The sequence below is a fragment of the Lissotriton vulgaris genome, chromosome 6, assembly GCF_964263255.1.
Source record: "Lissotriton vulgaris chromosome 6, aLisVul1.2, whole genome shotgun sequence".
In the NCBI taxonomy this organism is placed as follows: Eukaryota; Metazoa; Chordata; class Amphibia; order Caudata; family Salamandridae; genus Lissotriton; species Lissotriton vulgaris.
Genome location: NC_141694.1, coordinates 651,925,998 through 651,953,052, shown reverse-complemented (window position 1 = coordinate 651,953,052; position 27,055 = coordinate 651,925,998). Strand labels below are relative to the sequence as shown.

Here is a 27,055-nt window from a genome sequence, read left to right as displayed (position 1 = left end):
CAACACGAAACCTGGAACACCATCTTGGTCTTAAACGTTGCCTAAAGTGGCCAGGATTACATAAAAGATGGAATAGCTGAAAATGTCAGCGGAGGGACATACCTGAGAGGTAAGTTTTAAGAGTAGCATTAAATAGACACGTTTGATTCTTTGCTGCAATCAATTTCTACCATCGCTCAGGTTATTTTGATTTAAATCCTTTAACATCCAAGCAATAAAAAATAATCCAAACACTCAGTTTATCACCAGTTTGGACAAAGTATATGCTGTTATCAAAGATAATAAGCATTGACAAAGGCAATAAACCTGGCTCGCACATTGCGCACCGATTAAAACATTTTCTGTATGCAATACATCAGGAGATAAAAAACAGTGACAATTACATTTTAGATGTAAAACAGTCCTTTGTGCACTGCAATGGAAGCATTTAATAGAAGGGGAAAGGATACATCAAAGAACCAATAGCAAGAGGGAATTAATACTACCCTGATAGGTGTAAAAGACAGCTCTGCATATTGTAAAGAATGTGTAGACTTTAGAGTTTCAGGCCTAAAAAGTGAAAACGGCTCCTAGTAAACTTTACACTCTTCCCCAAATAATGCACCTATCGCTAAAGTTCATTATAACAGGAAAAATACATTGAGCCAAAGTAAGAATTCTGAATTCTTAAGACGATTATGTTCAGTACTAACTCGGTTAAGATGCTACATCTGAGGAGAGCAGCCCAGTGGAATAAAAACACTTAGTCTATGAACTACTTCACAAATCAAAGAAACAAAAAAGGGCTACTGTTCTAAGCACCCTTGTGAAATAAGCTTGTCGCCAGCAGCAAAAATCGTTCCCATCAGCTACACTGTGTGCCAATAGCTAAGACACGGCTGCCACCAGCAACCAGCATCAACTATAATAGTATACATTTCCAAAACGAGTTAAGAAAGACATACAAAACTACCAAATACAACTTTCTAAAATGACACTACCCCCTTCAGGTACGTGAAAATTAAGACAGATCGAAGTTTACATTGTTTAGGAGAAGGCACAGAGGCCGTAAAGAAGAGAAATGAAAAACCGAGGGAGAGCCAGGAAATTAAATCCAAGGCAAAGTGATGCAATTAGAGGCCATTCCAGGGCTCCACGGAGCTCCTGGAGTCGCTTAATTGTTATTCATATATATGCATGCCTCTGGCTGGGAATGTGCTGTGAGGACACGTTAAACAAGAGCTGCAGCCATGCCTGCCTTTTCTCCAGTGCGTTTCGGGAATTTTGAAGGCAAGTAAAAATTATTTAAAAACAAAATACCTTCCGACCAAACGCTTTTGCTCCTCTGTTACATAAAAAGTCATTGGCACTTTGCCCAGTTCTAAAACGATGCTAAGCATGGTTGTGGCTTAACGGCCAGAGCAGCGGACGTAGGGACTGGGAAACCAGATTCGAGTCGCAGCGTCAGCTGGACATCTTGTGAGTCTAGGCAAAATCACATTACTCGCCCCCTACCAACCAAAATGAACGTGTCCTTGTGTAATGTAAACAGTGCTCACGAAGAGCGCACCAACACCTTCGGGCCGAGTTGGCGCTATATAAAATTGTTTAAAAAAATGTAGCCCACTGCAAAACGGAGTTGGGTTGTAAATCTACAGGCGCATGTAACTGTGTGTAATTGTCAATATGAGAAAACACACTATTCCCACCACACGTTGTACTTGTTTACTTACTCACTTCCCCCTACTGCACACAGCAAGCAACAGCTGCAGCCATGCCTGCCTTTTCTCCAGTGCGTTTCGGGAGTTTTGAAGGCGAGTAAAAATGATTTAAAAACAAAATACCTTCCGACCAAACGGTTTTGCTCCGCTGTTACATAAAAAGCCATTTGCACTTTGCCCGGTTCTAAAACGATGCAAGACGGAGGGAAGGCAGAGAAGGGCCGCAGCCTGATACGACGATCCCAGGGTACCGAGCTGCTATTTAAATCCTGCGATAGGCAGCCCCCCGGGGGGACCACGAGCGATTGTGTGCAAATGAGTGACAGGGGCTCGAGAAGGGGAGGGGGCGCGGACAATAGGGTTCCAGGACTCCGGAAAAAAGGGACGCGGAGCAGCCGATATTCATATGGTTTGGAATAGAATAATAATTCTATTATTCAGGAACGCGATGACTTCATGAGCCAGCAGGACAACGAGCGCGCACCAATTAAGGTGTTTCATGGGGGCAGTTGGATGCGCAACCGAGGCCAAGCGATGTGGATGAATGAATTAAAGAACAGCTTTCCTGTAGTGCTCTCATCGGAGCAAAAACATATTTTCTGAATAAATTACTCCTTACTTATTCCGAGCAATTGGCACTCCCTGATCACTGCATGTTACATGGAGTGTGGTTTGATTTGAGGATGTGCGTGTTCATAGCAGGGTTGTGGGATTGTAAGGGAGGGGGGAGGAGAAATGCGACACGGCGGGCAGGGGAGGGGGCCGAGCGGGGAGAGCGACCTTATCACGATAAGGGAAGGCAGACAAGGGAAGGGGGGGGGAGGAGAAATTTGACACGGCGGGCAGGGGAGGGGGCCGAGCGGCGATGAGGGTGTTAAGCAGCAGGGGCCTTTGAAGGGAAGCTAAGCTTCACTTCAAAGGTGTGGGAGGAGTGCGGCTGAGGGAACAGACGGCGATTTGGTGATGTGCATGCGCATTTTAGGTCAATGCGCTTGCGCATTGACCTAAAAGCCACAGGCACAGCACCAAATCGCCCAGTTAGTTAAAGTTTGTTTAAAGCCCTATATCCTCGCAAGCTCGATGCGTGCGCATCGAATAGCGAGACCTAAAAATGACTAGGGTACGTGCGCTAACCGGATTTGCGCTTACTGGCGCTGAAAAAGAAATAACTGACGCCAGAGCGCATGGGTGGCACCTAAGTAGTCTACGTGACATCATCTTGGTGCATATGATGCCAGTGATGGACGCGGAGCCGCAGGACGCCACCTACTGATGCACAGGGGTACTGCTAAGCAAAACTTTCCGGATCCAGTCTGACGCCTGGGGATATTTTAAGGAAAAGAATCTATCACTAATGTGTCTCTTTCAGATACTCCACTTTAGCGGAGGATCCGCCGCAGGGTGGATTGGGTTAGAGTGGAGTGAAGTAGGGTAGAGTGGGTGGGGTCAACTGGGATGGAATGTAGTGGGTTAGATTTAGGTGGGGTAGATTAGGGGAGAATGGGGTGGAGTAGATTGGGGTACACTGGGGAAGGTTGGGTTAGATTAGAGCGTGGGTTTGACTGGCATAGGAAAGGGTGGGGTAGGGAATAATAGAGTAGAGTAGACGGGTAGATTGGAGTTGGGTAAATTGAGGTCGAGTGGGGTACATTTTAGCGGAGTAGATTGTAGTGGAGCGGGGTAGATCACGATACAGTAGGGTAGGTTGGTGTAAAGTGGGGTAAATTGTAGTGGTGTAAGGTGGGCTAGATAGTAGTGGAGAGGGGCAGGTGAGGGTATATCGGGGTGGATTGGGGTAGAGCGGGGTGGGGCAGGCTGGTGTAGAGTGGGGTGAACTGGAGTAGAGTGGAGTAGGAGTAGTTTTAGTGAGGTAGATGAGTGTGGGGTAGAATGGGGTAGACTGAGTAGATTGGGAAACAATGTAGTGGGTTAGGTTAGGGTAGAGTGAGATAGAGTGGGGTTGATTGGGGTAGATTGAGGTGGGGTAGCTTGAGGTGGAGTAGACTGGGGTACAGTGGAATGGAGTAGACTGGGGTAGGGGGGAGCATGATAGATTAGAGTACAGTGGGTTGGGGTACATTCAAGTGGAGGGGGTAGACTGGAATGGAGTTGACTGGGATACAGTGGGGTAAATTTGAATGGAGTAGATTAGGCTAGATTGCAGTGTAGTGGAGTAGATTGGACTGTGGTCTCTTGCGTAAAGTGTGGTGGATTTGGGTGGGGTAAATTGGGGAGTGCGGGGTAGATTGGAGTGGAGTAATTGGAGTGGGTAGATTGGGGTGGTGTAGTGTGGGGTAGAATTGAATAGATATAGTTGGGATAAATTGCAGACAAGTAGAATGCAGTGGTTTACATTGAAGTAGGGTAGAGTGGGGTAGCTTGGGGTGGGGTAGAGTAGACTGGAGTGGTGTGGGTTAGATTGAAGTGAGGTTGAGTGTAGTGATGTAGAGTGGGGTATATTGGGGTTGGAGTAGATTGTGGTAGGGCAGATTAGTTTAGAGTGCAGTGGGGTACAGTGAGGTATGCTCATGTAGATTGGTGCAGGGTAGATTGTAGTGAAGTGGAGTTGATCAAAGTGGGGTAGACTGGAGTGGGGTAGAGTTGGGGTAGATTGGAGTGGAGAAGATTGGAGTGGGGTACATTTGGGTGGGGTAGACTGGGGTAGAGTGGAAGAGGTGGACTGGGGTAGAGTGTAGTGGGATAGAGTGTGGGTGGATTGGGATAGATTGGAGTGAGGTAAATTAGGTTAGATCAGAGTGGGGTAGGCTGAGGTAGGGTTGAGGGGTGTAGACTAAGGGAGAGTGGAGTAGATTTGAAAGGGTTAAAGTGGAGTGGGGTAGATTGTAGTGTGGTAGATTGGAATGGGGTAGACTGAGTGGGAGTAGAGTGAGGAAGAGACGAGTGGGTGGGTCGATTAGGGCACATTGGCGTAGAGTAGAGTGGTGTACGTGGGCGTATTGGAGTTCGGTAGATTGGGGTAGACTGTAGTGGAGTCGGGTGGCTTGGGTAGAGTGGGGTGTGATAGATTGGGGTAGAGTGGAGTGATTGGGGTGGAGTGGAGTGGGGTATATTGAAGCCGAGTGGGGTAGATTAGGGTAGACTGTAGTGGGGAAGGTTATCTGGAGTTGGATAGATTGGGACAGATTCAAGTGGGATCGATTAGAGTTGGGTAGGTTGGATTGGGGTAGAGTTTAGTGGGATAGATTAAGGTAGAGTGGCAGAGTGGGATGCACTGGTTTGGAGTGGGGTTGAGTGGAGCAGGGGTAGATTAGGATAGAGTGAGTAGGGTAGATTGGGGTAGCGTGGGGTGTATTGGGGTAGAGTGGGGTAAAGTGGAGTAGGGTAGATTGAGGTTGATTGTTGTGGAGTGAAGAGGGTAGGTTGGAGTGGGGTAGAGTTAAGAGGCACATTAGGGTCTAGTTGAGTGGAGTACAGTGTAGTGGGTTAGATTAGTGTAGAGTGGAGTGATGTAGATTGGGGGAAGTAGATTGTGAGAGTAGATTGTGAGAGTGCAGTGGGATAGATTGGAGTGGGGTACAGTTGAATAGAGTGGGGTAGAGTGGACTGGAGTGTGGTAGAATAAAGTGGGGTAGATTGGGGTGGGCTAGAGAGTGGTAGATGAGGTGGAGTCGATTGTAGTGGGGCAGATTGGGGTAAATTGGTACAGAGTGCAATAGTAGTGTGATTGGGGTAGTTGGGGTACACTGTAGTGAGAGGTGTAGATTGGCGTGAGGTAGATTGGGTTAGGCTGGAGAGGGATCGATTGAGGTAGACTGTAGTTGGTTGTAGTGGAGTGGAAGATGATTGCAGTGGAGTACATTACAAAGGAGCAGTGAACATGCAAATGGGCCGCAGTCTTGATAACAGTTTTAACTGCAGGACATGACCGGGCCTGATAGATGCAGCTGACCCTGCTAACAGGGTGCCTTCCAGCAACCCTGTCATTTTTCAGCCAGGGCAACGCAGTCTCCATGACTGGATTAGTAATGGGAACAGTGAAACTACACAAGTGAAAACAGCACTGGACGGGCTTAAAGTCCCTTTTAGAGACTTTTTTAGTTTCGCTTTTTTAGGTCTCGCCTGGCGAAAGCAGCTCATGCGCTGCTCTCACCATGGAAAGGACCTTTTGGAATCAATTTTCCCCGTGGACTTAAATGCACGCGTCTGCTTGGACAAAGATGGCTGCTCTCGTCATCTGTCCAAAGCAGACAGCATGCGGTGTGTCCGTGGGACAGTGGACAGCCGCCGCCATCTTGTTAAACACGCCGGCTTCCTTCAACTCTGGCTCCGTCTAGAGAGGTGCACGCGCGCGCATGGCAGCTTGCTTTCACTTTAAACACGGCGTGCTTTCACTTTAAGCAGTGTACACATGCGTGCGACGGACCCAGAGATTAAGGAAGCCGGCGGGCAATATCTTCAGTTCAGGCCTTAGCATAACACAGCGTGTGACAGAATGCGCGCACGGCCGGCCAGGACGTAATTAAAAACATTCAGTTACTCTAATCTGCCAGGCCTAAAAACTGGTGCTACTTTAAAGCCTTTCTTTGGTTGAGGCTCGCACTGTATAAAAGTGCAAAAATAAACAACAATTATTATCAGAGATAAGTTCTCAAAGCACGGAAACAGTTAACTGCTCTGTATTCCATAGCTATTCCATAGAGCGCTTATAACACCGGGAACAACGGTAACTTAAACCACCGTTAAAATTATTTTTTACCACTGCAGCCGCATTGTATTACTTGAAACTCATGTGGCTGGTACTTACTGCGAGTCCAGGGCTGTCCTCAGAGTCTTCTGTTGTCCAATGACAGACACTGTCCTGGGTGGCCTTTGCAACCGCCGGTCACAAGCTCCGTGATGGGAACTCGGTAATTCATAGATTTCACCACAGGCTCACAAGGTTTGAGAAAGTATGTGATGGCGGTCCGGTCAGGTGTGAGAAAAAGGCAGTGCTGCAAGCTCTCAGAGACAGGTGCCATGCTGAGTGATGCTGCCAGGCCTTCCAACACCGGTAATAATGTGCTGCGCAGGGCACTCGTTAGTTATTCATGATGCTGCGGGCGCCGGGACGTGGACAGCACAGCACACACAGTGGATGCCCACTGGCGCCCGGCACGCCTCCACGAGTCCCCGCCGCTTTCTGAATCCGGCCTGGACTTCCTTCCAGACGAGTATGTGAGGTCACAGGAACCCCAGCCCTGCCAGCCTCTCACAAGCAGCTGCGGGTATCCCCGATGCCGGGACTTGGGTCCTGACTCTGCTGGCTTTATCTTGCAGTTTGCAGTGGACGAGATGTGTAATGATTTTAGGTTTAAACCCTTCGATGCTCATGAAGGAACGGTTCCGTCATGAGGCACAGTGGAGCTGTGCTGATGACGGAACCGTTCCGTCATGACCACACCCATTGCCATTATCCCTCAGCACCGGAGGGGAATATGTGCAGCAGCAATATGGTTAAAGCATTTTATTGGTGCAAGACAAGTAAACAAAACATACAGAACATATAAAGTGTCAAGTCATCGCGGCCAGAGCCGCACTCTCGGTGTTAGTCTCTCCAAAGGACATCTCAACTGAAGACTAGTCCGCAGCGACACAAAGATAGGCAGTGTTGCAATAAAGTAACAATCCCCCCCCCCCCGAACTTCCCCCCCAGTACCCCAACTCCTTGATCCCCTTACCCCTCCCCCCCATCGTCCAGTGCGCAGGCCTATCCCTTGCCGTCCACCCCGGCCGCCCTTTAGTGAAAGAATCTAGCCCAGCGTCCATTCAAGAGGTCGACTCTTCGGGCGTCGTAAGCCTTAAGAGGCGGAGGTATCTTGGGCAGGTGATTTCCCTGAATTCAGTGAGCAGCAGGGACCGGAACGGCTGCCAAAGGTCGTCAAATTGCTCTATATCCCCTGCCACTGTGAGCGACAGTTTCTCCATTCCTAACACATGCCACAGTCTATGGAGTCAGCCTGTGATAGAGGGAAGCGTGGCGGTGCGCCAGTGTAGGAGGATGTTCTGTACTGCAGAGCCTAGTGCAATAGCTATCTGTCTGCCTCTGCGAGATCTAAGGGGATACATCAACCCGTTCGGGAGTCCTAACAATATGTATGCTGGGAAGCGTGGCAGTTCGGTGTCGAAATGGGAGTCAATGTCATCTATCACTTCTTTCCAGTAAGAGTCTAGCAGCGGACAGTCCCATAGAATGTGTGTCAATGTGCCCACTTGCCCGCATCCCCTCCAACAAGTGCTATCCTTATTACGGACAATTTCATGTACTCGTTCCGGGGTATAATACCAGTAGGTAGAAACCTTGGTCAGTGTTTCGGTGAGTCCCATATGGTATGCCGAGTGCCTTGCCCTGTACGATATCTGCTCCCATTCCTTATGGCTCAGTGTCCTGCCTAATTCCCGTTCCCAGCGCTCCCTCCCGGGATTGTAGAAGTGTGAAGAAGGCGGTTGCAGTAGCTTATAGAGGTCGGTAATCAGTTTCGCATCCGACGTGCGAGACAAGAGCCATCTCTCATAAGGGAGTAGTCGCCTATCAGCCGTCTCCCGTACTTGCGGGTGTAATGCCCAGTGGCGAACCTGCATGTAGCGGAGCCTTTCGGTCTCTGGGAGTGAATGCACCTGTCGAAAGCGTGGGAAGGGGACGACACCCTCCGGGTCGTACACATGGCACAGGGCCTGACACCCGGCCGCTCGCCAGTGGGTAAAGGCCCCTTTTTCCATCCACGGAGTAAAGTCCGGATTGTCGACCAGCGGCGTGAGTGGCGAGGGGAATGTGGTAAGATTGTGAACGATGTTGGTGGCATCCCAGACCCGTAGGGGCACCCTGGTGACAAAGGAAGTATATAAATTCGCGGGCGATGAGCTCAACGCAGGAATGGCACCTCCTGTAGGGGCCGGCCCGCCACCGCCTGGTCCTGGAAGAGCCAGTGCTTGTCCGATCCCCACCTACTCCACTCCACCAGATAATGCAGCTGTGCTGCTTGAAAGTACTTGCGGAGATCCGGTATCCCTAGTCCCCCAGCCTCGGGGGCAAGCATAGAGAGTGTCTTCTTCATTCTGGGTTTCCTGCCATGCCAAATAAAACGCACAAGATCTGCCTGCGTTGGTTGGATCCACCCCGCGGGCGGCTGGAACTGTAAGGCCCTGAACAGGTACAGAATCTGGGGTAAGACCGTCATTTTAATTGCAGCTATTCTGCCCAGCCAAGAAAAGGTGCTGCGAGTCCACCGTCCGAGTTCCTCCCGGATCTTCTTGCCTAAGGTGGTGTAGTTAGCTGCCACCATAGCCGGCAGGGTGGGAGCCAGCTGGATCCCCAAATAAGGCACCAGATCCGACAACCAGAGCATTGGGAACAGGCCTTGTAAGTAAGATCTAATGGCTGGCGCGAGGGACACGTCCAGAGCCACCGATTTCCCCATATTCATCTTGAAGCCCGCGACAGCAGCAAAGGAGTCTAGCTCCTCAATGCACACCGGAAGGGCAGTCTGGGGGTTGTCCAACGACAGTATGACGTTGTCTGCGTAGAGGCTTATGGTGTGAGTGAAGCCCCCAAACCTCACCCCCGTTGCCGCCGGGTTGGTACGTATCCGCTGGGCAAAGGGCTCCATATAAAGGGCGAAGAGCAGGGGCGAGAGCGGGCACCCCTGCCTAGTTCCCCTCTCGATGTCAAAACTCCGCGAACTGTAACCATTGACTCGTACTACCGCTGTCGGGAATTTAGAGCAATTAAAGATCATGGATCAAAATTTCTCTCCTACACCCACTTTCAGCAGGACCTGTTCTAGATAGGGCCAGTGTACGCGGTCGAACGCTTTTTCGGCGTCCACCGCCAACATCATCCTCTCTCCGGGGATTCGGGAGGCCTTCTCTATGAGGTGAACGATCTTCTTGGTGCTGTCCACCGTCTGCCGCCCGGGAACGAATTCCGCCTGGTCCGGTTCTATAAGTCCCGGTAGATGGGGGGCCAAATTGGGCCGCAAGAATCCCGGTATACAGCTTAAGGTCTACATTTAAAAGAGATATCGGCCTGTAGGAGCCGCATTGCATCCGGTCCTTCCCCGGTTTGGGGATGACCGTGAGAGAGGCCTGTAAAAGGTCAGGCGTGATGGCACCCAGGTCAGCGAACGAGTTAAATAGGCGGGTGAGGAGCGGAGCCAACGGCGTGCAAAATGTTTTATAAAAGACGTATATCCGTCCGGCCCCGGAGCCTTACCGTGCTTAAGTTTGACAATGGCGGAAATCACATCCTCAACTCGAATATCTCTGTCTAGGTATTCTGCCTGCGAGGGGGCCAAAGAAGGGAGGGTGACCGAGGCCAAGTACGCCGCCGTCGCAGGTTCATCCGGGGGATCCCCGGCATAAAGATCTGCGTAAAACCTGCGGAAGGTTTCGGTATATGGGCGTCCTCCGTAACCATCGTCCCCATGGAGTCAGAGACCTCCTTCACCATCTTTCGTTGGTGTGTCACCCGGAGCCGGTTCGCTAACAGTCGGCCACAGCGGTCCCCCTGGTGTAGTAGGTATGGCGCATGTGCAGCGCAGTGTACTCCGCGCGGTCCATATCCAGGGCCGTCAAGAGTTTCCTCGCTCCTATGAGCTGCTTCCAGATTCGGGGAGCCCCCGTCCGATGGTGTATGTGTTCCAAGTTCGCGGACCCGCTGGGTGAGTTCATCCCTCTTACTCTGTCGTTCCTTGTTTTCAGCCGAAGAGATGGCCAGAAACTCCCACCTAAGTACAGCCTTCAGGGCAGCCCATTGTGTCGCCAGGGAGGTGTCAGAGTTATCATTGTGGGACAAATAGTCCCGAATAGTATCCGTTATGTGTTTTACCACCGGTTTCCTGTGCAATAAGGTGTGTCTAAGACGTCAGACCCTGGGAGGGCAGGATACCGGCGGTAGGCATAGATGGACACCGGGGCATGGTCCTATAGGGAGACCACTCCCATCTCCGTCGTTGAGGCCAGAGCACGTACCGGGGTCGTGACCAAGAGATGGTCCAGTCTCGCGTACGTTTTATGTGCGTGGGAATAATATCAATATCCCCCGTCATTGGGATGCATGCAACGCCAGAGATCATGGCGGTCCACCTCTGCCAACTGTGCTTTACACCCGGCCGCGAACTCCCCGGCTTGCGGAAAACGTTGTGTGGACCTGTCTAGGGCCGAGTCGAAGACCATATTGAAGTCGCCTCCAATGACAATGTGCCTGTCCTGCGTGGCAGTGACGTCTACCAGTGCCGACCGTAAGAAGCGCTCCTGCTGTTCATTAGGTCTATACAGGGACCCAATCGTGAAGGCAACACCCCCAATCCTAAACCTGCAAGCCAGCAGCCTGCCTTTGTGTTCTGCATGTTTGTGGAGGACTTGTCCCCCCCCCCCCTGAAATGCCGGGCCACCAGAATCGCTACCCCCGCAGTCTTAGTGTTGCTGGAAGAAAAAAATTGTGTCGGGAACTTATGGGAGCGCAACTCTCTCTAATAGAGACAACACCGCCCGTCTCTTAACCAGGTTATTTAGGCCCCTGACATTAAGAGTCACAATCTTAAGGGTCGTGGGTGGCATGTGGGATGATGGAAGTAAAAGCGTAAAACTCCCGCCTGAGCGGAACAAGGCGTATGAGTGCATCTAGGGCAGCTGAGACCCGTTTAGTGCACTGGACGACCCACCCTCACCCCCAGGTTCCCCTACCCCCAACCAGAACCCCCTGCCCCTGCCACCCCCACTGACCCCCTCAGAACACCCCCTACACCCCCCCACCTCCCCGTGCCCTCAACGAATTCCAGAGCCCCATAGTCCCAGTCCAGTCCTCAGGGGACAAGTCTGTGGTAAGTTACTGAAGTGAACGTCCAGCCACTACACTCCCGCCCGCCACCCCCCCGCCCCCCAGAACGCCTGAACCTGCACTGTGAAGAAGGCTGTGTTGATCTCCCCCCGGAGTCATCTTAGGCTGTCAGCGCGACGTCACCTGAGGCCGTATCCCTGGCCACCTCATGCACTGCGTTGTCTATTTCCGCTCGGATGGTAGGCGAGTCCGGTCGAGCAGAAGATGCAGAGGATCGGCGTTCAGAGACCCGCTGCCAGCCGTCTCTGGTGGTGCGTCTTTGACGTGGTGTAGGCACATCTTCGTCCGTCGCGGTGATTCCCAGTACCCCGCAGGTATCCTGGAGGGAGCGAAGCTGGTGCAGGGCGCCGTTCCACCGGAAGATGAGGCGGAAAGGATGGCCCCAGGAGTATTGTGTCCCATGGTCTCTCAAAAAGTCAGTCGCTATTTTAAATGCTTTGCGTTTTTTGGAGCGTGATTGCCGACAGATCCTGGAAGAGAGCAACCGGGTGCCCTCGGAAGTGCAGCGACTGCTGCTTCCGTGCCTCACGGAGGATCCGTTCCTTAAGCGGGAAGTCAGGCAGGAAGGCCAGGATATCAGGTGGTGGCGCCGAAGTCCGACACGTCAGGCCCACTCTATGTGCCCTGTCAATTCTGATAGGGAAGTCCTCCGGCTCACCTAGTACCTCCCTAAACAGGGCCTGCAGGTACCCAACAGTGTCCTCACACTCTTCTTTAGTAGGCACCCCCCGGACCCGGATGTTGTTCCGGCGGGACCAGTTTTCGAGGTCCTCATTGTGCGACTGGTGGTCCAGCTGTTGATCCCTCAAGCGCAGCACCTGCTGCTGCAGCTGCACGATTTCTTCATCCCTCGTGGGCCCCGCTCCTTCCTTTTTTATTTGAGCAAGTTCAATTACATACAACAACAAAAAAACAAAAAAACAAAAAAAAACATAGTTCAATTCATATGTATCAGACATCATAAACAGTTAATAATACAGAGCATATCTGAGGTTCTTAAATCATGATCTCCGATTACGAAAAAATAAATAAAAAAATAAGGCCTAGAAAAAATGAAGAAAGAGAAATAATCACAATGATCATATGCACAGTTATAATACATTTAGGAAAATTGATAATGATACTGAGTAAGTGTTTCTTGCCCTAAGATCCCCTTTCATTCTCATACCAAAGAGGAATGGGAGCCCATATCTGGGCCCCGAGCAGTCTAGATTTCTTCCCTCTTGTTTTATATATTGCTGTTTCTTGTTTATAAATCCCCAAAAAACGGCTTAGCCACATTTGAAAGGTAGGTGCCTCTAGATCTTTCCAACGGGCAGCAAGTATGATTCGAAGGACAGCTATACCTAGAAATACGGACATTACTTCCTCCTTTTTATAGCCCAAGGAGTCGTCATAGCCAAATATGTACAGGGTCAATGAAGTTCTTAGATTATGTCCAAAGGTTTCTGTCCAATAATCAGAGATCATATTTTTAATTAGATCTAATTTAGGGCAGTCAGCAAACATGTGTACAAGGTTCGCTGCAGACCGCCCACACCTTGGACATTGATCGTTAAGCCTTTGGCCCCAAGTAAATAATTTGGCAGGTGTATAATAGAGGTCATATACAGTTCGATAATGTTGTGCTTTTAAATTAGATGTCAAAAATAATTTAGAGGATAGCATCTGTAGGAAGGTACCTCCTGACTATGGTTGCCCCCAACTTTTTGCCCTGTGTTTTAGCTGGTTTTTGACATAGTCGACCTGGAGCCCTGCCAATCAGGACCCCAGGCCTACTGCTCTCTCTCTAAAATGGATTCCATGTACCCTAGGTACATTTCCAATTGGTACTGGGCCACCTTATCAGACCCTGTAACTCAGGGCATAGGTGTACCCAGGGCCTACCAGGGGCTGAAGCATGTATTATGCCACCCCTGGCTGGCCTCCTAAATTTGACACAACTGGCTGCATGACAGCTGGGGCAAAGTCGTGTAATCACCCTTTGCTATAGATATAGTATACCTATATCTAACCCTAAAAATGGCCACACAGATTCCTATTAGTCACTCCTATGGCAGGCCTTGACAATCCTGAAGGCAGAGTACTTGGAATCGTGTGAAATGGTGCTCTGGCATGAGCTGAGCCCGTTTGCAGCTTGCGGAACCAAGTCCTAATAGCTGTTCCATGATAACGCATACCATATACTCTTAAGTGCATTATAATCCTCGCGGTTAAATGCTATCTTTGGTATTGCTTTATCAAAACATGTCGAGTAAGGTGTCATACGAATTGGAATACTAACCCCTCGCCAATTCTGGCGACGGGGTTAGCATTCCACCCTTCTAGAGGGACACGACATGTATGTAACTGTGAACCCCGGTTAAAGTTAAGCGAAGCCTCAGCTCCTCAAAATGGATACTGCCACCACAGACACGAGTCTGACCTCCTGCTGCTGGGAGTCCTTCCAGCGAGGAGAGCCTGGACAAAGGGTTTCCTGTCAGGGGCGGTGCTAGCACCATCCCAGACAGGGTTTTGTGTATCCTGGGTAGGCAGGGCTTTACAGGAAGGTGATTGCTGAGTGGCACCCCGGTGCTCACTACGCATAGGCCGGTCAGAACCAGTTCCAGGGGCACACCAGCCCCTGGCCTGGGGAAAGTCCGGCATGGGAGAGGGGTGTAACCACCCCCCTCCTAGTCCCACCCATAGGCAGGACCTAGTCACCGGGTCAGCCCCTTTTCTTAGTATAAAGGTAGGAGCGGGCCCCCTGTTCAAATTAGATCATCTTTGGAATCAAGACATGACTTTCTGCGAAAAGACATCAAGATTTCTTCTTCAAGATTCTCCCTTGTGGCTAAGGAGTAGTCACCCTGCATCCGCAGGCACCATCCTAAGAACACTGCGGTCTGCTGCAAGTCCTTCCTCAGGAATCCGACGACACAGCTCGACGAGACCCGGCTTCCCTGGCACCTCTGACCTCTACTCACCTCTACAGCCAAGCTGAGAACCGTGAGTGCGACGAGACCTCGAGGGACCGACGATCGCCAAGACTGCACGACTTCTTTGCAACAAGCCCACCGAGTGTTCCACTGGTGAGTGCTTTGGGGTCCGAGAAGCCCCAACCCTGAGCAGCTCCAGCACCGAAGATCAGCCCTCCAGCATCTCCACGTTCTGCGTGGGGCCCTTCTGCTTTTGCCTGTTCACCGCGTTGTTTGGCTACTAGCCGGCTGGCTTGTGGCCTTCTGAACGACGCCAGACGACATCACTGCTGCTGGTCTGGGTGCTCCAGACTGGCCCTTGCTCCCTTCCAAGAGAGGAGCACCCCGGACCCTCCTGGTCCACTCCAGATGCCATTTTAGGTCCACCGCGTGGGCTTGAATTTGCCAAGGCTTTGTTGCCCAATCCTGGGTCCAGCGACGCCGACAGCTTCATCCATCGTGGGACAGCTCGCTCCTCCATCCTGGTCGCCGACAACGCCTCCTGGTCCGTGAGATCTGCAGAGGACAGCGTCACCTAGTCGAGGTGACTACCATCCGGTGCCCTCCTGGTGCCACCTGACTACTGGCTAGTAGTCACGAACTTGGTCCCCTCTGCTTTCAGGTGTCATCTCTCTTCAAGATCCAGGCTTGGATCACTTCGAACTCTCTTCACTGGTCGCCTGCCAGCATCTTTCTTCCAGGCTCCTGGTCCGTCTACGAGGATTCCCGACGTCTTTTGAGACATATGCAGCTGCAGCCCCTGGGCTAGGTAACTTCGGCATTTCGGTGCCCCAGCATAGCCTCACTATCCAAGGGTCAGAATCCACTTTCGTTTTCCTCCTACCTCCTACCAATCTGAAGATTCTATAGTCAAGACCTAGCGATTCCAAAGCCAATTAGTACTGTACTTACCTGCTAGTAATTTCGCATTCCACTTTCAGAGTATATGGTTTTCCGTGCCCCTCGGGCATTTGTGTATACTGTGGTAACTTAAGTATTTTCGTAAGAGTTTTGTTTTGTGCTTAGTACCCTGTCCTCATAAAGAGTACAGGGCTGTTGTGATTCTTAATAAATATTGTTTATTTTCATAACACTTGTGTGGTGTCCTTTCACTTGGTGTTCAAGGGGTATATGTGTGGTATAACAGCTGGCTTAACACGCCCTCTCGAGTCTTTAGCCTTAGACTGCTCATATCCACGCTACTAGGATAGCTGGTCTATAAGGTTGACTTACAACCAATCATCAATAAGGGTTGCTGGACTGATACATAGTGTTCACTAGAATAGTGAGCACTGCATATCAGGCCACCTTCTCACAGCATCAATGACATATCCACATCTATGTTGGGGTTATCTAGTTTTATTACCCATCCTCTCTCAACTCGCTCCAAATCATCACGATGACTTAATTAAAAGATCATAGATATTGACTGCCCCGCTCCTTCCTTGGTAGCCACCCTTTCACCAAGGCTATCAACCTCTCTCCGTACCTCACGAACTTCTCCGGGCACCTCCTGCTTCAGCGTCTGGAAATCATCCCGTAGGGAACTGAAGAGAGATTCCAGGAAGAATCTGGTGACCGGTGGTTCCCCCCCGCTCGCCTCCTGCGATCCTCTTGAGGGGCCCGGCGAGTGTTGCCCCTGTCCTGTTTTGCTGGGCCACTGTTCAGCATTTCCGGCAGTGTCCGGTCCCCCTTCTTGCCCCCTCTGTTGCAAGCCATCATATAAGCGGGTACCTCTTGGCTAGAGTCCTGTTGTGCTTTCGGCCAGCTTCAATGGTCAGCAAAGTTCAGGAACCGCCACCAACCCGGGGAGTCCACCTATTCTGTTGCCAAGGCACGGCCTGCCTCCCTCGACGGGCGCAGCGGTCCGTCCTCCTCTTCCGCAGCTCCTTCAGGTCACTCCCTGCACCCAGTCATAGGTCGGCGGCCATTACCGTCCTCATATCGGTCGCGGTGGGGTTCGTCCCAGTTAGTGCGTCCAGGCCTCGCCACCGCCCTCTTAACACTTACTACTGTCGCTGTCCCGCCGGGCACCGGGCTCACCGGGTATCTGCTACTGTCGGGCAGGCCCTTCTCTTGCGCCTAAAGTCACACCGGCCCGGCTGCAATCCTCCTCCGACCGTCCCCGCGGCCTATAGGCCGCTCAGGCTCGATCAGGGCCGCAACTTCTCAGCTACTCCCAGGCCGTGTCCCTCTAGCAATGTCCAACAGCCTCTCCTTCAGGCCTCAGGCTGCGTCGGGAGACCGCTACTGCGCCCTCTGCCAGGGACTCCCAGGCACACTCCAGGGACGCGTCAGGCCACAGGCCCCTGTCGCCACCAGCCGCTTGAGTTTGCAGTCCCTGCCATCCGCTGGTGTCGCCGCGGCGTGTCCACTACTCCCCCAAGTGATCACCTCGGGTCGCCGTGTCCGTCCTCAAAGGCTTGGGGCTAACCCCGGCAGCACCACTGCCCCTTGTTATCGTTGCAGTCAGGGAAAGGCACCGCGCATGGGACAAGTCGTCAGAGCGTGCCGCACTCCAGTCCCGGTTCTTGGCGAGCCTCCACTCCAGTACGGTCCGGGCTCCCAGCTAGTCCCAGGGTCCCACCAGGCCTCTGCCAGGCCCTGCGATCCTGCGTCCGCCACGTGGCTCACAGGGGGGGCCGGTCACTCTCTTGCTCCCCTAAGCTACGTCCCCCAGTGGCCGCCTCTGGTCCATGGCCCTTCCGCCTTCGACGCCTCACCTCCACCACCAGGGGTCCAGTTGGATCAGTGGGAGCTCGGCCTTCGCCCCGATCCTCCGCTGCAAAGGCCGGCCGTCCTCCCGGCCGCCCGCCGAAATGGCTGTGCTCCACAGGCGAGGCCGACCTGGGCCCAACTCCTCTCTCCGGCAGCGTTTCAGTACCACCCCAGGGGTCCTACCCTCCGCTGCTATCCTCACCGCTGCCGGCTTCTCGCCTTCACCCTGCCATCAGCGAGGCCTGCCGCCACCCGGTCTCATGCAGGGGCTCGAGCCGCCCCATTAGTAGGCCGCGTCCCCGGCCTTGCGAAGGGACACAATGCAGGCTCACGTGCTCCGGCACTTCCGCCGTCCGCTTCTGGGTGTCCCTTCACCGTGGGGCTCCACCGGTGACTCCACTAAGGCCTCGCCCCCACTGTTAGGCGATCTGCACCGCTCGGTTCCGCTCTAGGCCAGGTCTCTATACCTCCACCTCCACTAGCGGGCCTCGGCTCTCGACCCCTCCTCCGCTCCGCTTCTGCCTTCGTTCGCTATTCGGGGCTCTGCCGCTGCGTTCTCCGAGATTGCTGAGGGCCCCGGGATGAACCCGCAGACGCTCCACCACCTCCGTTGCAATTCACCAGCAGACCGGGGGGAGATCTGCATAAAATCACGGTCTAGGGGCCTAGGTTCGTGGGAGCTCGCGGAGAGTGCGACCGCTCACCTCGCCATCTTGGCTACGCCCCCTGTGTAATGATTTTAAATGGTAAAATAAAATGTTTATCTATTCATGTTAAGTGAAGCTTGATTCAACGCGTATACCGCTAGTAATTAAGTTATTTACGACATACATGTTTGTTCTGTTGGGGCTGGAACATAAGTTACAGATGTGACTCGCTTGTTATCTTGGTTGCCATCTGCGCCCTCTTCCTTTCGGCTTTGGTTCAGAGCACACTGAGGTTCAGCTTCGGTTCAGAGCAGTGCCGGACTAGGAACAGAAACCGGCCCTGGCATTCTGCTCAGCTGCCCCCCCCCCTCCCACCACCGGGTGAGGGGGAGAGAAACCAAGCAGTTTGTGAGGGCCGGTTTCGGCCAATTTTGTTACTGGGGGCAGATATTGCTGACCCCCGGTAACAAAAACGGCCCCCAGGGACCCAAAAACAGCCCCCACCCTAGCGGCCTACGGGGGAAACGCCCGGTTCCCGCTATGGCCAGTCCGATCCTGGTTCAGAGTACACTGGGGATATCACCTGCTACAAAGAGCAAACGGATTTGTCCTGTGGTTTAAGATGTACTCCCTAACGTTATGGGGCTCCTTAGAGTGCTGCCGATTCCTAGGCATTGAGGTGATGAGGAAGATTTTTCTTTTTTTGGCAGACTTTTAAATGTGACGGTAATGTGCTGAACAGTGAACATGTAATATTAGTTGCTGGTTGTAATATATGTAGCAACTTAAAAGCGCAAGCATTGAAAATGCAAAAGGTCTCGCATTTAATTAAGTTAAAGCCATTTGCTTTGCTATACAATATTATTAGCAAAGCAAATGGCTCTAACTTAATAAAAAGTGAGACCTATTGCATTTTCAATGCTTGTTTATAAATACAATAAGTTTTTGCCAAGCAACAGCGCATGCGCGCTGCCTGCAGGCTCGACCTAATGAAAGTGGAAGTTGTCCAGAAGGAGATTCGAAAAGGGCAGGACTATGCCTCCTAATGTCAATTAGAAAGGGGGTCTCTGGGATCTAAGAATGCACTGAACTTACAAAGGGGCAGAGGGGGGTGTTAAAACAGATGAGTAACACCGAGAAGGAGGACTCTCTCGCTCTGTCAGGGCAGTAACCTATCAAACAGTGTGTCACTCTACAAGGATGAGATGCCACTCAGAGTGGGGGCTAAGCCACGACTAGAGCTCACCTGCCTACTGCTTGCACTCCTTTGGGAGTATGAGAAGGGTTTGGGGCATAAACCCAGGGCTTTAAGTGGGCCGGGTCTCACTGGTGCTGAGCACCGGCAGTTTTTTAAAGGGGTGCCTCGAAACAGGTCTCTATCCGGCTCTGTTTTGTGCCCTGGCACAGGCGGTCCATTTTTTTAGGGACTGCAGCGACAGTAGGCACATCATGTGCACTGCTCACACTGCTCACTTCTCACTAGTGTAAAAGTCACGGCATGAGGTCATGCCAGGTGCTTAATTTGTAAAATAATAGGTGCCGGGGCTCACATTTTCTTCAGAGGCCTGCCACTTCTGAATGCCTGGGTTGTTTCTCTGTGCTAGTTCTTGTATACCTACAGCGCACCAGTTATTTATGCGGCCTCAGATGAGAATATAACCAGGGGCAAAACTTTTTAGTGTTTGGAAAAATGAAACGCAATTCAGACGTGCTAGCAGTCAAGCCTTTGACATCCAGACTGCATACAAATTAAAGCAGCGGAGCCTTAACTCTGAGCTGCCCCGCACTTTCCATGAAACGCTCTATATTAACCATACCAGTAGTGTAGTAAGGGTGACATGAGCCTAATGCATTCAAGGAAAATAGTCCTCCTGTCCCTTTTAAGAAGTAAAATGCGGCCATAATATACCAGGTTATCCATCCAACGAGTTACATCTTTTATTTTATTTTCAGTTTGGGACCACCACCAACTGGAAAAAACAACCTGTAGTTCCGGCCCTGTAAAAAAAGTGCTGGTGCTAAGCGCCGGAAAGCCCCAGCTCAAATTAAGCACCGAGTGTTGCAGGGGAAAGGAAATCCTTAAGAGTAATTTTCTCTCTGGATTTCCCATCTCTTTTTGAAACTCAGGCGCAGCAACAATGTTGTGGTGTCACCAGGGCTTTAAGTGGAAGCTTTTTTCAATATTGTACTGAACAAGCGATAGTTGCTGCTTATTTATATTATGCAACTAACAATCATTGGCAAAGCCAATAGTCCTGACTTGTTGTAGGTATGATGTTACTTGTTGTACCATACATCTGGATGCAAATGACAAACAGCAAAATACCAGTCAGGAGGCGCACTAGCACAGATTTGAAGCTATGTGTTTTAAGCCACGCCCTTAATTACATTGGCCACGCCCCTTTGAGAGACAACCCCCCCTCAGTTTTTTCATCCCACTTAAAGCCCTGCATAACACCTTGGTAGAAATGTTGGCTTCCTTCAGCCAGCAGGAGTAGGTGAACTCTAAGCCTTTTAAAGGCTCTTCGTTCCTGCTCAGATTGCCAACCGTGCCTGCTCTTCACTTCCCTCCTCTCGAGGGGATACGATGTAGCACGTAGCATCCCTTCCTTGAAAAAGGTGCATCACTACTGCTCATGTCACCAACTCCCATGCTTGCACATTTGACATCATTTTACAGCATCTCCACCTTGTGCATGTTGCCCTGTTGACTTCGGGCCCTTTTCCGATTTGTCCTTTTTCAAGCTTCATGGGCACACTACACTCAGATGTCTCTACGGCTAGGTCGGTGCTGTGTAGTGGCCTATATATATTTCAGTCCTAAATAGAATTTGCATGTCTATCACTCGCACCGCACCCTCCATCGCACACTGGTAGAGGCTGCCTCTGGAGGGCACAACAAGCACCTCTCTGGTCATCAAAATGCACCCCACAGGCTCACAGCAAATCACAACGACAAGGCTTGGCCAATCAAACGCTCCCCAACGGTGCAGGAGCTCACCTTCCGAAAATAGCCACAATGGCATACGAAGAGCTCTATAAATACAATAGCTACATACTATTTTAAAACCTTGGCTACTTTTGCTAAAAATCTAAAAAAAATATAAAAGGGGGTGAAAAGTGCCTGCTCGTGTAATGTTAACCATCAGAGATCACCTGGATGGCAGCCAATGGGCGCAGCGAGTTCAAAGACACCGCTGAATGAGTAGGGATTACATAGAAACCACTGCCTACGCCTTCAATCTCCCTGGACTTCAGCACATGGGTGCAGCTGTCTCCCAGGCGCTGACTGACGAGGCTGCGGGCTTCTCTAGATAAAAGTACACATCCAGACTTAGTATGAAGAACATTTTTGTTAAGAAAACTGCATGTCAGAGAATCTTGGTGCTATGTAGACTAATAAAAGAAATGCATTTCAGGAGTACGTGAAGGACACAGCGCCCTTTGCAAACAATGTTTTTTTTCTGCCAAGCAATGCAAATACCACCTTTTGTCCAGCTTTGTGGAGGTGATAGGACTAGGTAAATACCGAGCTTTTGTAGATGTGAAACGCAAGAAAGGCACGGCAATGCAAGGACGCTGCATAAAATACAGTCTAATTTACAGCAGCACTATTAATATTAAAGAGTTCTTATAGAGCGCACAGCTACACACACAGGGCTTCCCGGCGCTGACAGAACAAGCAACTATTGCTGCACTAGTTTGTATAAGTGGCATACAGAAATCAGCCATTATAAAATAATTTGCACACAGTTACAGATGATTTACTTTTTATTGTCTTAGTGCACAATGGGATTGCATAACAAGTACTCCAAATAAGTAATCGGATTACTTCTTTCTGAGAAAGAAAGTAGAACAGGACAGGTAGACACTTTCAAATAACTTTTCCGACTCCGTTGCTTGTGAAAAGGTATGCTTTTAAATGTTCAATTACTTCTCCCAAATCCCGCAAAGTCGGCAACCATCAAGGACAAACATAACAATAATCAATGTGTGTGACGCACGACTGTCTATAAATAATAACCAACCTGAAAAAGGATGACTTCTTTGTTATCCAATGAGAAAAAAAAATCTACCTTTGCAAAAATAACATTAAGCTCGTGCGGTTTCATTCGTGCGTAAGACATCTATCTTACCTCTGAAGTAAATGTAGTTGATGAGAACCAGCACAGTCCTTGTGTCCAGGCTGCTGAGCAAATCGACAATTTTGCCCTTCGTTTGCTCCTCGACGTAACCATTGATCTGCTTCTTGGCCTTCTCCTCATTTTGGAAGTCGGTGGAGAAGGCTTGGGACTGGTAGTTCTGCTTGAGCTCGTCCAGGAAGGGGCGCAGCAGCTCGACGCCCTCGCGGATGAAGAGGGCGTTCCCCGTGTGCAGCTGCAGCTGGCTGCCGGGGTCGTTGAGCACCTGCAGCAGGTGGTGGAAGCCGGCGTGCACCTCCTCCAAGGGCAGCTCGCCGGGCGGGAACCCCAAGCACTCCACCATCTGAGAGAGGGTGCCGGCCCGGGCCCCCACGGACAGCATGGCCATGGCGGTGGAGATGCCGACGGGAGAGAAGAATATGTTCTTGGACTGCGCCGCCGCGGCGACATGCTTGTAGAAGGTGAACGCAAATTGCGCGTTAGCGGGCGCCACTTTCTGAGAGGCCATGGTGAGGCGCTGCGTCTTTACTCCGGGGAGGTTTCAGCTCACTGTGGTACACCGGCGCGTCCCGAGGATATGCTTCTGTGGAGTGACTGAGGTGAGGGGTTGGGCTCACTGACTGGAAGCAGGAAGAGGGTTGGAATACAGATGCCTCTGACCTGCGGATGCAAACGCGCTGGCCATCTTTGAATGGTGAATTAAATGCAACAGTATTCGTGTACTAACAGTGTAACTGGTGTGCTTAAGAAAAATAGTTCCCTTGCAACGTACAAGACTGCTTGGCTTTTTCATTTAAAACATAGGTTGCGTTTTTTGTTTTAATAAAACAACGTGCATTTTAAAACTGAAACTAAGCCTGTTCAGATGTTTGACATTGCTCTAGGACGAAATAAAAAGCAGAGCTAACCCACAGAATACCTTCTCTGAATCCCTGTGGTTTGTTGAGATGTCAACAACATTACTTTTGAGACAATGCTTTCAGTACACCGTGAATCACCGTGGTTACAAAATACATATTTGTGTGTCTGTCATTTTAAAGCATTCAATCCATTATTTTCTTTGTAACAATAACATTCATAGGTTATAGTTGCCCATCTCAGTGCTACTTACTTTATTAAGACTGGAAGGTTGAAAGGGTAATTTAATCTTTCAGGGCTTAAACCTAGGTTCTTCAGACAGGTTGAAGACAAATCCATATGACCCAGGGGGTTCAGCAAATTATGGTGGGCCCTGTAGTGACCGGCTGGTCACGGCCTAGTGTCTCTACAAGAATGTGCTTCCATCAGTCACTCCTTGAGGACTGGCTTCCACGCACACCCTACACCCATCCATCACAGGTGTCACTGGTCAAGTGACCATTCTAATAAAAGGGCCTGGGCGCACGTGCCCTGGGCCAGTTCCAGACATTACCAACTATGTGTCTGCGTCCATATGTGGCTGCATGAGGGCCTAGGACCCTAAACATTACGGGCCGCGGTTCATAAGGGCAGTTCCATTGCGATACAAGATTAGCAGGCCCCTCAGGGTGCCTCTCCTCACAAGCACGATGGTTGATGGAAAGGACCCTGAAATGTAGAAACACACCCTGTCTCAAGGACAATGAGAAAATCATGTAATACGTTTTTGTAGTGTCGGCCAACTAGTGCTGGGCACCCAGGTTTGCCACCCCTTGAACCCCGAAAGCAGGGACTAGGTTCTAATAAAAATAGGAGAAGGAAAAATTAGAGGCAATGCGCATCAATGTCAATGCATTTGGTGTCTATCGCCTCTCCTGGTGGGACCCGTGGCCAGAGTGGTGTTTCAGTGGATAGAGTCCTGCTGGTAAGGATCCAGCAGGGACTGTTGGGGATTCACCATTGCTGGCCTGCTCCATGGGTCGGTGTCGTTTGGGTCTTACTACCTTTATGTCTCCTGGTACATTCTTGATGCTTTTGAACATGGATATATTTCTGGTTACTCTTTCACCTTGCTGTGCGGTTGTGCCCGTGGTGCACTTACATTCTGTGATTATCCTGGCAGCGCATTCATAGGGTTGTCCTGGCAGCGCATTCATAGGGAGTTCTCTACTTACCCCTCGGAAATAAGTCAGCAAACCCAACTGCAAAAGGGGGCATGCTCTCCTTATGACACTCATCCAAGTGTTTGCACTCCTACTTCTTTAGCACTCTTTTGTGCTGGTCGGTTGTCACTCTTCCTCAGAGGGGTTGGTACCTTTTAAGGGCAAAGCCATATAGCGCAGAGAGTGGGGCTCAGCGAATGGTACAGTGGGTGGTTTTGAGGTACATGCACAGAAATGCGTGGACGGACCTCTCAAGGTTTTCTAGTTGCTCAAGTCTGACTCTCAATTTATATTTAAACACTTCCCAGAGCTATTGCCTTGGTGCTGTCATGGAGTGATTTTTCATGTCTTATGATCACAATGTTAAGGTATTCAACAAAGTTACACCAGCATGACATGGGGGGTCCATTGTTGAGCTTCACTTTCTTGTAGTAATCTGTGGTTGGCCCATATTCTTTCGAGGTTTGGAGGCAACACTTTCAAATGAGCAATCCAGATGTCAGTGTGTAAGAAAGTTGCTCTGTATATACTGCACCAAAGTAAGGTTCAGTGTGCACAGAGTCCACAGTCCCCAGAGGTATGGCAGAGGTTAAAGTTAGATATAACCTTACTCTCAAAAGTGGTAGCTTGGTCGAGCAGTAAGGCAGTGTCAGAGGACAGTGTAAAGCATTTGTTGTACACACTCAGTCAGCAAATGGTCTTACACACGAAAGAACTGAACTCTAGGCCAATTGTTTTGTATATAAAAATATATAGTTTATTTTAGAACCACAAGTCTGCATCATAAATACTTTCTCAGAATGAGATGTTGCAATTGTATACTTTCAAATAGCAACAGACTTTAGAATGCAATAGATACAGTTGTTGCAATATGCAACATAAAGTTAACACAATAATAACATTGAGCTAAATGGGAAGTTTTAAGTAAATGCAATAAAATCACTTTACAAATGTTTTTCTTACTCAGGGCTGGATCTTGGATTCTGTCTTGGTGCATTTCCTGTAAATAGTTGAAAGAAAACGTTTATGTTACACAGGCAATTTTTAAGGAATATTTGTATGTTTTGAAAATCGACACTTAGAAGAAGTTTTGCTGAAAACCAAGCAATGTAATCCTATGAGCACCAAGATCCAGCACTGAGATCTCTCCTGATAACTGGAGAGTAATTTTGTTTTCGTTGATCGGACGATTTTCAAGGAATATTTCAAAGTTGCAAAACTCGACACTTAGAGAAATTCTGAGTGAAACCCAGCCAATGTTACCCCATGGAGAAAATCATGTTATAATCTTTGGGTAAGTACTCGGCTGGCAGAGTTAAGGTTCTGGGGGTAGACTCAGGGGTCTCCCAAGGTCAGGTAGGTACAGTTGTTACACCCTCAGCGGCACAGGGCAGCAGAGTGCAGAGTGAGTAGCCCCAATGTTAGCCTATGGCGGGTAAGGGGTCTTTGGTTGGTGGCTGCTAGCAAGCAGGCCACGCGGCTGTAGGAGCTGAGCTCCTGATCAATGGCACAGGGCAAGTGGGGAAGTAGGATAGGATAGATGCTGCACCTCCAGTGGTGCTCGGGCGGCTGGGTGCAGGGTGCTTTTGGGCCGTCGGGCGCCCAATGTAGTTCAATGGGAAAGCTGCGGATGAACAAAGGCTGCAAACTCGGGGACGGAGATTCTTCAGGTGTGACCACCACTTCGAGAGGTAAGTTAGGAAGCTTTAGGTTAGGTAGCCACCCAGGAGTTGGGCGCAGGGGGCCGTGGGGCGCCGGGTGCAGGGGTATCTTTTGGTGTCAGGAAATCTTACCCTCAGCTGGTCGCGGTTGGAGGGTCTCTGGTTGTGAGGCTGCAGGCGTCGTCAGGAGCGTCGAGGAGGGTCCTTGGGTGCTGGAACCGTGGTCACAGTCGCCGGGGGGACGTCCTCGGATGTTTGTTCACTCAGGCACAGGCCAGGCTCGGCGGGTGCAGAGTGTGCAGGATTCATGGTTCCTGGCTTTCACCAGGGGTTGTTGCTGTTTGAGCAGAACCACTGCTCTTGGTAGTCCCAGTCTTTAGATGAGCAAGGCAGTCAGGTCCTCCGGGGTTTCCGAGGTTGCTGACTACAGGAGACGCCGGGGTTTAGCAGGAGCAGGTTCGAGGGTTGACAGGCCTGTAGGGCTGGGGCCAAGTCAGTTGGTGTCGTTCTCTTGTTAGCAACTGCACGGTAGGTCTTCTTTCTTCTTGTTCTTCTTCCTGTTTCAAAATCGGGATCTGAGGAAGGAAGGTTCAGAGTGGCCCTAAATACTAAATTTAGGGGCGTTACAGGTAGGGCAAGGGCAGGGACCAATGGGTCCCTGTCCTGGGGTAAGTACATCCCCTATCCTGCCACTCTCCAGTGGGAGGGGGCAGGAGCCTATCTCTGATTAGGTAGGGCTCTCCATTCTTAAAATGGCGAGAGCCCAGAGTTGTGCTTTACCTCGCCTCCCCCACCTGAGGGGTGGGGTTGTCAGAGGCTGCCACACCCCCTTTCCTTCCTTTGTATTTCCTGCCTGTCTTCCAGCCAGAGTGGGGGTCAGAACCGGTGGGGGCCAGTTGCTGAGTACAGAAATTGGCCTGGAGAAGCTCACAAAGGCGGCATGGCTTTGAAGCTCCCCCTGCCCATTCTGGGGGAGGAGACCGAGCACCTCGCCCAGGATGTGCATTGTTGCGGGCCCAGGAGAGAGGATGGCTCTCTACCCAGGTGTCCAGCAACATGTCTGCTGTGGGGCAGCCTCTCAGTCAGGACGCTGGTTGTGGGTTAGGTTCAGGGGGCAACTCTAAGTTGCCCTCTGTCGTGCATTTTACATTAAATCCCACACTGGCATCAGTGTGGGTATAATGTGCTGAGAAGTTTGATACCAAACTTCTTAGTCTTCAGTGTAGCCATTATGGTGCTGTGGAGTTCGTAATGACAACCTCCCAGCACCATATACTCTTAATGGCATCACTGCACTTACAGTGCCCAGGAATGGCCCTGGGTACTGTAGGGGCA

The 27,055-nt window shown here is 50.6% G+C and overlaps 1 protein-coding gene across 1 annotated transcript in view; it reads right to left on the bottom strand.

Moving 5' to 3' along the window:
- LOC147707817 (alpha-1-antiproteinase-like) overlaps window positions 1-22,611 on the bottom strand; it is a 96,199-nt gene extending 73,588 nt beyond the window's left edge. Inside the window, exon 1 of the mRNA XM_086926655.1 lies at window positions 21,994-22,611. Within this exon, the coding sequence (XP_086782781.1) occupies window positions 21,994-22,507 (514 nt within the window). The 5' untranslated portion in view covers window positions 22,508-22,611. The remainder of the gene's footprint in view (window positions 1-21,993) is intronic.
- Window positions 22,612-27,055: the final 4,444 nt, after the last annotated feature.